The sequence below is a fragment of the Protobothrops mucrosquamatus genome, unplaced genomic scaffold (genome assembly GCF_001527695.2).
Source record: "Protobothrops mucrosquamatus isolate PMUCROS unplaced genomic scaffold, P.Mucros_1.0 scaffold4136, whole genome shotgun sequence".
Lineage (NCBI taxonomy): Eukaryota > Metazoa > Chordata > Lepidosauria > Squamata > Viperidae > Protobothrops > Protobothrops mucrosquamatus.
In genome coordinates, this window is record NW_015390064.1 from 18,994 (window position 1) to 31,538 (window position 12,545).

The window sequence follows — 12,545 nt, forward strand, 5'->3', positions numbered from 1 at the left end:
TACAAGACTTTTGCGGCCCACACAAGTGCAACAAACGCTGGAGCTCCTCGTACGGGAGCAGGACACTGCTGATGTGTCGGCATCCAACAGGTGTGCCCAATGCAGGACGGAGGAGGCAATTAATGCTCCTGTCCCCCCCCAAGTATTCATTTCCCCACCACCGCCCCGGTGGGGCCCTCCCCAAAGGTTGGCACGTCCCTTTCAGCTGGGTGCAAGCACCGCTACGGCTGCTCAGGCTTCAGGCCCATCAGCCCCGCCTGTGTTCCCAGCACCAAGTGGCGCACGGTGGGGGTGCGGGTGTGGATTTTCTGGTGGCAGTTCAGCGACTCCTTGTAGCGGAAGTTCTTCCCGCAGGTGGCGCACTGGTAGGGCGTCTCGCCCGTGTGGACGCGCCAGTGTTTCAGCAGGTGGTCCCGCCGGATGAAGCTTTTCCCGCACTCCGTACACTGATACGGCCGCTCGCCCGTGTGGATCCGCTGGTGTCGCACGGCTTTGGAGAGGTCCCGGAAGTCCTTGCCGCAGTAGGTGCAGGTCAGCGGCCCGTCGCCTTTCCCCGCGTGGAGCTTCTGATGGAGGAGGAGGCTGACCTCCAGCTTGAAGCTCTCCTTGCACTGGGTGCATGTGTATGGACGCTCCACCATGTGGTTTCCGGGCCGTTTCACCACGCCGGGTTTCGCGGTTGGGCTCTTCTGTGGCTCGGGGCGCTTGTGCGCTTTGGGACGGGCTGGAGTTGGGGCCCTCTGGATGGCGAAGGGGAGGAGCTTAGCCTCTGGGCTTCCTTGAGGTTCTGGCACCAGGTACGCCCCGCGTCCACCGTGGGTCTCCTGGTGGCCGGCGAAGAGCTGCCGGTCTACAAATCCTTCTCCGCATTCGCAGCAGATGAAAGGGCCGGTGTGAGCTTCTGCAGCTGAAGCGGCCGAGTCCTCTTTTTGTGTCTCGGGCACCCCCTGGCCCGACCGCCGGAGGGGCTTTTTCGGCAGGGTGATGGACAGAGACTGGCTCTCGCACAGCAGCTCCTCACCGGGCCCCTGGAAAACTTCCGTCCACTTGCGGGGGAACAGGCTGTCCACCTCATCCTCCAGCAACTGAGGGGCACCTGGAGAAAGAAAAGACCACAGGTAACCGAGGAAGGACACACCCAGCAGGCCGGTCCGTAGAGGTAAACCCTACTCTCCTTTGTTCTGCACATCCCACGCTGCCGTCTCCTGCTCGGACCCTCGTCATACGAGCCGAGAAATCGGCCACGGCAGAGTTCCCGGCAGCAGGTTCCATCCGAGTGACGGGCAACTGCGCGAATGCACAGACACCTCCATTTGCGCGCACACTGTACACGGGCGCCTACCCCGCGCGCCAATGGAGTGTGCGTGCACGCGCTCCCCTGCTGCTCGCGCGAGTCAGGATGTACGTGCACGTTTACTTGCCTGCCGTTTCCGCGGCCCAGTTGCAAACACCTCACGGCCTGCTAGTAGAGGTTGGGGATGCCTGGGCCGGGGGCCCTCCGACTCCAAATTGGGGTCCTTCCTTCCTGACCCCTTGGTGTGCCCTTCACCCATATGTTTTCCCAGAAGGGACAAATCACATCAAACGAGTCCGAATCCCTCCTCTCACTACTCACGAAACTCATTGTCCGAACTTCCACTTGACAATCGTTCCATTAGTCTACCATGGAGCCTGGGGGGGGAGGGGGGAGGGTGGCTAGTCCTCAAGGCCGTTTTTCTCGGGACACGAATGCAGCCGCAAAACAGCCTACACCGGGGGTGTTAAAACTTGCCGGCCCGCGGGCCGGATGCGTCGTGGAGAAAAAGTCGCGATATGTCGTGACACGTCGCGATACGTCGCAACACATCGTGATACGTCGCGATACGTCACGTGACGTTGCGAGTTCGACACCCCTGGCCTACAGGTTCTAAAACTGTCTCTTTTAAAACTGATTGGACAACGGAAGGGAAACCAACCACGGGAAGTGTCTGAGAGGGGAAAGTTACACCTCGGGATTTGGCGGGCGAACCTCGGTTCCGGCTTTGCTTTACGGTAATCCGCTTGACCTTTAGAACACGATCCTCTTCTCAAGGTACGGAGTCAAGGATCGTTCTTGCTTAAAGGATCCAGTTGAGGCAGGACTGACACGCAAGAGAACGTAGCGCCGCCTGCGATATCCCGGACGAACCCCCTTGAGGCGTCTCACCGTCCTCTGTCAATGTCGCTGTGGCATCACAAGCGACGCACCCCGTCGAATGACGGGGGGAAAAAGAGAAGCTGGGGCCGATCCGGCGTTCCAGATTCCCGAGGACACTACCCTTCCCCGGGAACATTACCGACAGGTTTCCCAAACCCTTAACGGGTCCCCTGCCCCTCCCGCCTTCCCTGGTGTCCCGTCTACTCTCTTACCCATGGCGCAGTCCCCGGGGATTTCTCTGGCCTCTACGCCCCCCGTGCTTTTGACGAGAGACAGATCATCTTGGTCGGTCCAGGAAGTCCCGTGGAGAGCCGAAACCTGGGATCCTGTGGCACGGGAGAGAAAAACGAGGATCGTTACCACCGGATCCCACATTCCAACGGGGAGAAACGCTTTTTCTGCCATTTCTCCCTTCTCTGCGTTGCGCTAGCCAAATCAGTGTTCTTCAAATGCGGTGACTGCAAAGTGGGTGGACTTCAACTCCCAGAAATCCCTAATCGGCATGCTTTCAGTTGCGTGGACTTCATGCCAGCGGGGGAATTCTGGGAGTTGAAGTCCACCTCTTTTAAAGAATGCAGACTGAGGAATTCTGGGAGTTGAAGTCCTCCCCTCTTAAAGCATGCCGGCTGGGGATTCTGGGAGTTGAAGTCCTCCCCTCTTAAAGCATGCCGGCTGGGGATTCTGGGAGTTGAAGTCCTCCCCTCTTAAAGCATGGCTGACTGGGGAATTCTGGGAGTTGAAGTCCACCCTCTTAGGCATGCCAGCTGGGGGATTCTGGGAGTTGACGTCTCCCCCTCTTAAAGCATGCCGGCTGGGGGATTCTGGGAGTCGAAGTCCACCTCTCTTAAAATATGGCTGGCTGGGGGATTCTGGGAATTGAAGTCCACCCCTCTTAAAGCATACTGGCTGGGGAATTCTGGGAATTGAAGTCCACTCCTATTAGAGCATGCCAGCTGGGGGATTCTGGGAGTTGACGTCTTCCCCTCTTAAAGCATGCCGGCTAGGGAATTCTGGGAGTTGAAGTCCACCCTTCTTAAATTTGTCAAGGTTCGCCAACACCGCTCAAGACAAACCCAATTAAATTCCCACGTCGGCTTCATTCACACAACATCCTAAACCCACCCCCCATCCAGGGAAGTTGGAAAAACTACGCTAAGAGCTTAGAATGAAGTTGGAAATTGACAAGATACGGTTGCCAAATTCCAGCCCTCAACAAGAAATAAGTTTTGAAGCACTTGAAAAAAAATGTCACATCTTCTTGAACCCACAAAACAGGAGGGAGGGGAAGACCGGAGGGGAAACGGCCAAACAACTCACCTGGCCTGTCCCCCAAGCCGGACTCTTCATGGCGTTCCTCTTCCCTGCCGTCGGCCTGCTCCGAAGCTTCTCCTTGCTCAATCCGGGAGAGGAGATCTGGTTTGGAGAGGGCCGCGTCTGCGGAGGAAGAGACAGCATCAAAGTACGGGTAGTCGTCGACTTACAAGCGCTCGTTTAGTGACTGTTCCACGTTACGACGTCGCTGAAGGGACGTAACGACCTTTCGCACACATCTGACCGGTTACAGCATCCCCAGGGTCACGTGATCAAAAAAACAAGCACGCTCGGCCGTTGACTTGGTTTCTCGTTGCAAAAGGTTTGTTTCTCGTCGGCAACGGACTCGTATTTATGACGGTAACAGTGTCCCGGGCTCACGTGATTTCCCCCTTTTTTGCGACGAGAAACAAAGTCGATGAGGATTCCCTATTAGTAACTTAAGCGGTTCGCTTAATCACCGTGGTAAGACAGGTCATGAAACGGGAGAAAATTCACCTCACAATGGTCTCGTTTAGCCACAAAAAATTTGGGGACAATTGTGATTGTTATCTGTATACCGGAAAACTCGCTTGGGGTTCGGAAGACGTCAGAATGAGGATGGTGATCTATGGCGCCCGAAGGTGGACCCTTCCCACCCTGGAGCAGCCGGGACACCCGTTGCCTCTCTCGGGGTGAAGCCACACAACCGTCCGGCGATGTGACGACAGAACCACAAAACCACCAAGCTGCATTGAATCGCCTGCCCGGTTTCTCTCCGGGAGTCCCGCGGCTGACCGACGCCGGCCCAGTCCTGACACCAGCCCGCTCTTACCAACGGAGACCACCGCCTGGTAGTTGTGCTTCATGATGTGACGATACAGATCCTTCTGGCTTTCATCCAGGCCCCTCCACTCTTGCTCCGAGAAACTGCAGGAGGCGTCGTCAAACTGCAACGGGACCTACAACGGGGCGACAACTCGGGGTCATAAACAATGTAGACCACAACGTTTCCAGTTTTGTGGACCGGCGTGGCGGAAGGAGAGGGGATGGTACCAACGGTATGTGTGCGCACACAGCTCATTTATACAAGCGGTGTGCATGTACGTGCGCGCAGCTCATTTGCACCAGCGGCGTGCATGCGCGCGCACGCAGCTCATTGATACGAGCGGTGTGCATGTACGTGCGCGCAGCTCGTTTGCACCAGTGGCATGCATACGCACGCAGCTCATTTATACGAGCGGTGTGCACGTACGTGCGCCCAGCTCGTTTACACCAGCGGCGTGCATGAGCGCGCACGCAGCTCATTGATACAAGTGGTGTGCATGTACATGTGCACAGCTCGTTTGCACCAGCGGCTTGCATGCGCGCACACAGCTCATTTATACAAGCAGTGTGCATGTACGTGCACATAGCTTGTTTGCACCAGCGGCGTGTATGTGCACGCACACAGCTCATTTATACAAACGGTGTGCATGTACGTGCACATAGCTCTTTTGCACAAGCGGCGTGCATGCGCGTGCATGTACCTCATTTATAGAAGCGGCGTGCATGTACGTGCACGCAGTTCATTTGCACCAGCGGCGTGCACACGCACCTGCCTTGCACTTAAATGGACTGCGCGCTGCTCACACGCTGTACGCCAAAGTGAGGAGGCGTGCGTGCGTGCGCGCACGCTCGCTGGCCGCTTCTGCGGCCCGGGTGCAAACTCCTCACAGCCTATTGGAGAGCTGCAGCCCACCAGTTGGGGACCCTTGATTTAGATGAGAGGATAAAAGGGGAACTCGTCAAATTTGCAGACGATTCCACGCTGGCAGGAACATCCAACCCTCCAGAAGTTAGGCTTAGCACCCAGAAGGATCTGGAGAGACTTGAACCCGGAGCCCTATCTAACAACATGAAATTCGACGTACATAAAAGTGTTTTGCACTTAAAAGAAGAAAACCGGAATTTACTGGTAAACAATAGGTGAAATCTGCCTCAACAGTAGCAACCGCGAGAGGGACCTAGTGGACAATCAATTAAATATAAGCCGACTGGGGGATTCTGGGAGTTGAAGTCCTCCCCCTCTTAAAAAATGGTGGCTGGGGAATTCTGGGAGTTGAAATCCTCCCCTCTTAAAGCATGGCGGCTAGGGAATTCTGGGAGTTGAAGTCCTCCCTTCTTAAAACATGCTGCCTGGGGAATTCTGGGAATGGAAATCCACCCTTCTTAAAACATGCTGGCTGAGGAATTCTGGGAATGGAAATCCACCCTTCTTAAAACATGCTGGCTGAGGAATTCTGGGAATGGAAATCCACCCCTCTTAAAGCATGGCGGCTGGGAAATTCTGGAAATGGAAATCCACCCTTCTTAAAACATGCTGGCTGAGGAATTCTGGGAATTGAAGTCCTCTCCTCTTAAAGCATGGCAGCTGGGAAATTCTGGGAGTGGAAGCCCACCCCTCGTAAAGAATGCTGGCTGGGGGATTCTGGGAGATGAAGTCCAGCCTCTTAAAGCTTTCTGGTTTGGGAATTCTGGGAGTCGAAGCCCGCCCTTCTTCAATCTGCCAACGCCGCTCTACGAAACACCCGTGTTGCCTTCCTTCACACAACTAAACTCCTCAACGGCAAACGCACCACCTAGCCCGGCCGGTTGATTCCCCGCCTCCTCTCACCTTCGGCGTCTCCCCCTTGGCGCCCGGCGGGAAGCGCAGGATCCAGAAGTTGCGGTTCTGCAGCAGGTTCTCCATGTTCTCCAGCCGCCGCTGCAGCTGCCCGTACTCCTGGATCAGGGTGCCCAGCGCCGCCCACTTGCTCTCCAGCTGGTTGCCGAACTCGACGGCCGTCTTCTCGCAGCCGTCCAGCTTGGCCTCGGCCAGGCCCACCCGGCCTTCCAGGCAGACAAGCTGCGCCGCGTAGACGTCCACGGTCAGGGAGAGCTCCGCCGCCTCGGGCAGGACGTCCCCCGCGGGGTTTCGCTCGGGGAGGCCGAGGGGCGGCGCGGGAGCCGGGGGGTGGAGGTCCATGTCCCACGGAAGGCCCTGCTGTCAAGGGAGACACACACACACACACAGAGCAACGGGTCACGCAGTCCTCGGCGTAACGACCGTTCGTTGCGTGACTTTTCCGAGCCCGTAACTGAAAAGGGAGGGTCGAAGATCCCGAAGGTCTGCTAATTTTCCCCGGAACGCACAACCTTGGACAGGACTAGAACTCGCTGTCGCCCGGCCATTGGCCCCAATGTCACCCAGTGGGCTTTTCGTGCCCTAAGGCGGGACTAGAACTCACCGTCGCCCGGCGATTGGCCCAAAGTCGCCCAGCTGGCTTTTCGTGCCCTAAGGCGGGACTAGAACTCACCGTCGCCCAGTGATTGGCCCAAAGTCATTCAGCTAATTTTCATGCCTAAGGCAGGACTAGAACTCATTGTCACCCAGTGATTGGCCCAAAGTCACCCAGCTGGCTTTCATGCCTAAAGGCGGGACTAGAACTCATCACCTGGTGATTGGCCCAAAGTCACCCAGCTGGCTTTCATGCCTAAGGCGGGACTAGAACTCACCGTCGCCTGGTGATTGGCCCAAAGTCGCCCAGCTGTCTTTCGTGCCTTAAGGCGGGACTAGAGCTCACCGTCGCCCGGCGATTGGCCCAAAGTCACCCAGCTGGCTTTCGTACCTTAAGGCGGGACTAGAACTCACCGTCACCCAGTGATTGGCCCAAAGTTACCCAGCTGGCTTTCATGCCTTAAGGCGGGACTAGAACTCACCGTCGCCCGGTGATTGGCCCAAAGTCACCCAGCTACTTTTCCATGCCAAGGCAGAACTAGAACTCCCATCTCCCTGCTTCTGATCGTTCCACCCAACAGCCTCTCTACTGCAAGGGACGCAAAAGCTACATTTTCCCAGCCAACGCACAACTTTTCAAGCACCCTCCATCCATCCTCTCCTATTTAGCCTCCTCCAGCACCGGGTTCAAATTCCTCCCCCAGAAGTCGTCGGGGCAATCTTCCGGGGGGGGGCCCCAAGAGCCCATCTCCTACCCAGCCCAGCCAGCCAACCCAGATCCCAACCAGCTAGAGGTGGGCGTACCTTGCAGGGCGCCCCCATCCCCACCGTTGGGACGGCGGAAAGGGCACCCCGAGGAGATCCCTTCCCAGGAAAGTCAGCCTCGCAAGGGGCCACTCCACGCTCGGGAGGGGTCCCGACCCCCCAGATCCAACCCGGGAGGTGGGAAAACCCCGGCATCCCCTCCCATCACTACCACTGGGCAGGTTGGAAAGGGAACCTTACCGGGCAGGCGGAAAGGGCACCACGAGGTGATCCCTTCCCGGCAAAGTCAACCTCGCAAGGGTGGGGGGGCATCTAAGCTTAGGAGGGGTCCAGACCCAACCCAGCCACACAACCTCGAAGTGGGCAGATCTGGCAGGACCCCCTCCGCCCATCCCCATCCCTGGGCAGGTGGAAAGGGCACCACCAGGAGATCCCGGCCAAGCAGCTGAGCCTGGCAAGGGGGCAATCCAAGCGCCAGACCCCCACAGGCCAGCCCAGACCAGCCCGGCCACCCAAATTTGAGGTGGGCAAATCTTGCAGGACCCCCTTCGCCCATCCCCATCGGTGGGCAGGTGGAAAGAGCACCACGAGGAGATCCCTTCCCAGCAAATTCAGCCTTCCAAGGGCCCAATCCAAGCTTGGGAGGGGTCCAGACCCACCAATACAGGCCAGCCCAGCCACCAAACCTGGAGAGGGGCAAATCTTGCAGGAATCCCCCACCCACGCAATCGCCATCATTGGGCAGGTGGAAAGGGCACCACGAGGCGATCCCTTCCCAGCCAAGTCAGCCTGGCGAGTGTGGGAGGGGAGCCATCTAAGCTCGGGAGGCGTCCAGACCCAACCCAGCCGCCCGACCTTGAGGTGGGCAGATCTGGCAGGACCACCCTCTCGCCATCAGTGGGCAGCTGGAAAGGGCGCCACGAGGAGATCCCTTCCCAGCCAATGAGCTTTCAAGGAGGCGAACCGAAGCTTTGGCGGGCTCCAGAAACAGCCCAGGCCGGCCCGGCCCAGCCTGGCCGCTGCCAAAACCTTGAGTGGGTAGATCTGGCAGGACCTTTCCCCCCCCCCATCGCCCCCTCCATCCTCACCACTGGGCAGATGGAAAGGGAACCACGAGGAGATCCCGTCACAGGAAGGAGGCAAGTCCAGATTTCCGCCCCCCCCCCCCAATCCAGGCCAGTCCAGCAACCAAACCTTGAGGCGGGCAAATCTTGCAAGAACCTCCTCCACCCCCCTCCCCCAATCATCACCATTGGGCAGGTGGAAAGGGCACCACGAGGTGATCCCTTCCCGGCAAAGTCAACCTCGCAAGGGTGGGGGAGCCATCTAAGCTTAGGAAGGGTCCAGACCCAACCCAGCCACCCAACTTTGAAGTGGGCAGATCTGGCAGGACCCTCTCCGCCCATCCCCATCCCTGGGCAGGTGGAAAGGGCACCACCAGGCGATCCCTTCCCTGCAAAGTCAGCCTGGCAAGCGGGGGGGGGAGTCATCCAAGCTCGGGAGCGGTCCAGACCCAACCCAGCCACCCAACCTTGAAGTGGGCAGATCTGGCAGGAACCCCCTCCGCCCATCACCAACCCTGGGCAGGTGGAAAGGGCACCACGAGGAGATCCCTTCCAAGCAAGGGGGCAATCCAGACACACACACACACACACACACGCACCATCCACCCCACCCCATCCAATCCAATCCAGACTGGGCCAGCAAACAAACCTTGAGATGGGCAAAAAACGTGCAGGATACCCACCCACCCCCCACCGCCCCCAATCACTATCCCTGGACAGGTGGAAAGGGCACCACGAGGCGATCCCCTTCCCAGCCAAGACAGCCTGGCAAGTGGAGGGGGGGAGCCATCCAAGCTGGGGAGGGGTCCAGGCCGAACCCAGCCACCCAACCCTGAAGTGGGCAGATCTGGCAGGACCACCCTCTCGCCATCAGTGGGCAGGTGGAAAGGGCACCACGAGGCGATCCCTCCCCAGCAAGGGGGAAATCCAAACACACACACACACACACACACACCCCAACCACCCAATCCAGGCCGGCCCAGCAACCAAACCTTGAGACACCCCCGCCCACTGCCCCCCATCACCATCCCTGGGCAGGTGGAAAGGGCACCACCAGGAGATCCCTTCCCCGCCAAGTCAGCCTGGCAAGTGGGGGGAGGAAGCCATCCAAGCTCGGGAGGGGGTCCAGGACGCCCAACCTTGAGGTGGGCAGATGTGGCAGGACCCCCTCCGCCCATCCCCAGCACTGGGCCGGTGGAAAGGGCACCACGAGGCGATCCCTTCCCATCCAAGGGGCAATCCAGACACACACCCACCCACCCAACCACCCAATCCAGGCCAGCCCAGCAACCCAAACCTGGAGATGGACAAAACTGGCAGGACAGCCCAACCCTCTCCAATGCCCCCAATCCCCACCCCTGGGGCAGGCGGAAAGGGCACCATGAGGCGATCCCTTCCCAAGCAAAGTCAGCCTGGCAAGGGGGCCAGTTCAACCTTGGGAGGGGTCCAGGCTCCCAAACCTGGCCAGCCCAGTAACCAAACATTTGAGGTGGGAAGATCTGGCAGGACACCCCCCCTCCCCAATCACCACCCCTGGGCAGGCGGAAAGGGCACCACCAGGAGATCCCTTCCCAGCCAAGTCAGTCTCGGAAAGGGGGGGGGGAGCAATTTAAGCTGGAGAGGGGTCCAGCCCCAACCCAGCCACCCAACCCTGAAGTGGGCAGATCTGGCAGGACCACCCGCTCGCCATCAGTGGGCAGGCGGAAAGGGCACCACGAGGTGATCCCTCCCCAGCAAGGGGGCAATCCAAACACACACACACACACACACCCCAACCACCCAATCCAGGCCGGCCCAGCAACCAAACCTTCAGACACCCCCACCCACCGCCCCCCATCACCATCCCTGGGCAGGTGGAAAGGGCACCACCAGGTGATCCCTTCCCCGCCAAGTCAGCCTGGCAAGTGGGGGGAGGAAGCCATCCAAGCTCAGGAGGGGTCCAGGACGCCCAACCTTGAGGTGGGCAGATGTGGCAGGACCCCCTCCGCCCATCCCCATCACTAGGGCGGTGGAAAGGGCACCACGAGGCGATCCCTTCCCAGCAAATTCAGCCTTCCAAGGGCCCAATCCAAGCTTGGGAGGGGTCCAGACCCACCCATACAGGCCAGCCCAGCCCAGCCACCAAACCTGGAGAGGGGCAAATCTGGCAGGAGTCCCCCACCCACGCAATCGCCATCATTGGGCAGGTGGAAAGGGCACCACCAGGCGATCCCCTTCCCAGCCAAGACAGCCTGGCAAGTGGAGGGGGGGGGGAAGCCATCCAAGCTCGGGAGGGGTCCAGGCCACCCAACCTTGAGGTGGGCAGATCTGGCAGGACCCCCCTCCCCAATCACCCTCACTGGGCCGGTGGAAAGGGCACCACGAGGCGATCCCTTCCCCGCCAAGTCAGCCTGGCAAGTGATGGTGGGGGGGGGGAAGCCATCCAAGCTGGGGAGGGGTCCAGCCCCAACCCAGCCACCCAACCTTGATGTGGGCAGATCTGGCAGGACCACCCGCTCGCCATCAGCGGGTAGGTGGAAAGGGCACCACCTGGCGATCCCTTCCCAGCCAAGTCAGCCTGGCAAGTGATGGGGGGGAGGAAGCCATCCAAGCCACCCAACCTTGAGATGGGCAGATCTGGCAGGAACCCCCCCTCCCCCGATTCCCACCCCTGGGCAGGCGGAAAGGGCACCACGAGGAGAACCCTCCCCATCCAAGGGGCAATCCAGACACACACACACACCCCAACCACCCAATCCAAGCCAGCCCAGCAACCCAAACCTTGCAGGACACCCCAACCCCCTCCAGTGCCCCCAATCCCCACCCCTGGCCAGGCGGAAAGGGCACCACCAGGAGATCCCTTCCCAGCAAAGGAGCCTGGCAAAGGGGCGGGGGGGGGCAATCCCAGCTGGGGAGGGGTCCAGCTCCCCCCGCCCGCCAAGATCCAAGCCCCCCTTCCCTGGGGTGGGTGGGGGGGCTCCGATCCCCCCCCCCGCGGGGACCCTCCTCCCTCCCTCCCTCCCCCGCCCGGACTGCGGCAAGCCCCCCCCCTCCCCACGGACCTGGGCGGGGCTCCACTCGGCCATGGCCCGGCGGGGCTGGGCTGGGCTGGGTAACGGCGGCAGAAGCGGGGACGGAGCGGCCGGTCGGTCGGTCGGTCGGTCGGTCCGGAGCGAGGCGGGCCGAGTCCGGTCGGTGGGTCGGTGGGTGGGTTGGGGGGGGGGTCGCGCTGCGGTCCGGTCCAGGAAGCGACTGGAGCCGCAGCGCCGCCTCCGCCTGCAGCGACGCCGCCTGGCCGGAGGCCGGCACTGCAGCCGCCTCTCCGAGCTGGGCGGGGGGCTCCAGGCGGAAGAAAGGAGGGTCTACCCCCCCTCCCAAGAGGGGAGGGGGTCTTCTAGGTGGGAGGGGGGCGGTCCTTCCCCGTCCAGGCTGGGTTGGGGGGGTCTGCACCCCCTCCCAAGGAGGATAGGGGGTCTTCTAGGTGGGAGGGGGTCTTCTAGGAGGGAGGGGGGCGGTCCCTCCCCTACCCAGGCTGGGTTTGGGGGGGTCTGCACCCCCTCCCAAGGAAGGGAGGGGGTCTTCTAGGTGGGAGGGGGGCGATCCCCCTTATCCAGGCTGGGTTTGGGGGGGTCTGCACCCCCTCCCAAGGAAGGGAGGGGGTCTTCTAGGTGGGAGGGGGTCTTCTAGGTGGGAGGGGGCGATCCCCCTATCCAGGCTCGCTTTGGGGGGGTCTGCANGGAAGGGGGTCTTCTAGGTGGGAGGGGGACGATCCCTCCCCTATCCAGGCTCGCTTTGGGGGGGGTCTGCACCCCCTCCCAAGGAGGGGAGGGGGTCTTCTAGGTGGGAGGGGGCGATCCCTCCCCATCCAAACTGAATAAAGGAGGGTCTAAACCTCCTCCCAAGAGGGGTCTTCTAGGTGGGAGGGGACGATCCCCCCCTATCCAGGCTGGGCTGGGGGGGTCTGCACCCCCTCCCAAGGAGGGGAGGGGTCTTCTAGCTGGGAGGGGGGCGA

General features: G+C 60.4%; 1 protein-coding gene across 1 annotated transcript; it reads right to left on the bottom strand.

Annotated features, from left to right (window-relative positions):
- Positions 1–221: 221 nt before the first annotated feature.
- LOC114923511 (zinc finger protein 777-like) lies at positions 222–6,473 on the bottom strand. The gene is made up of 5 exons (XM_029286578.1): positions 6,123–6,473; positions 4,302–4,428; positions 3,494–3,610; positions 2,389–2,502; positions 222–1,096 (listed from the first exon to the last, which is right to left on the bottom strand). The coding sequence occupies exons 1-5, from the start codon at positions 6,471–6,473 to the stop codon at positions 222–224; spliced, it is 1,584 nt and encodes a 527-aa protein (XP_029142411.1).
- Positions 6,474–12,545: the final 6,072 nt, after the last annotated feature.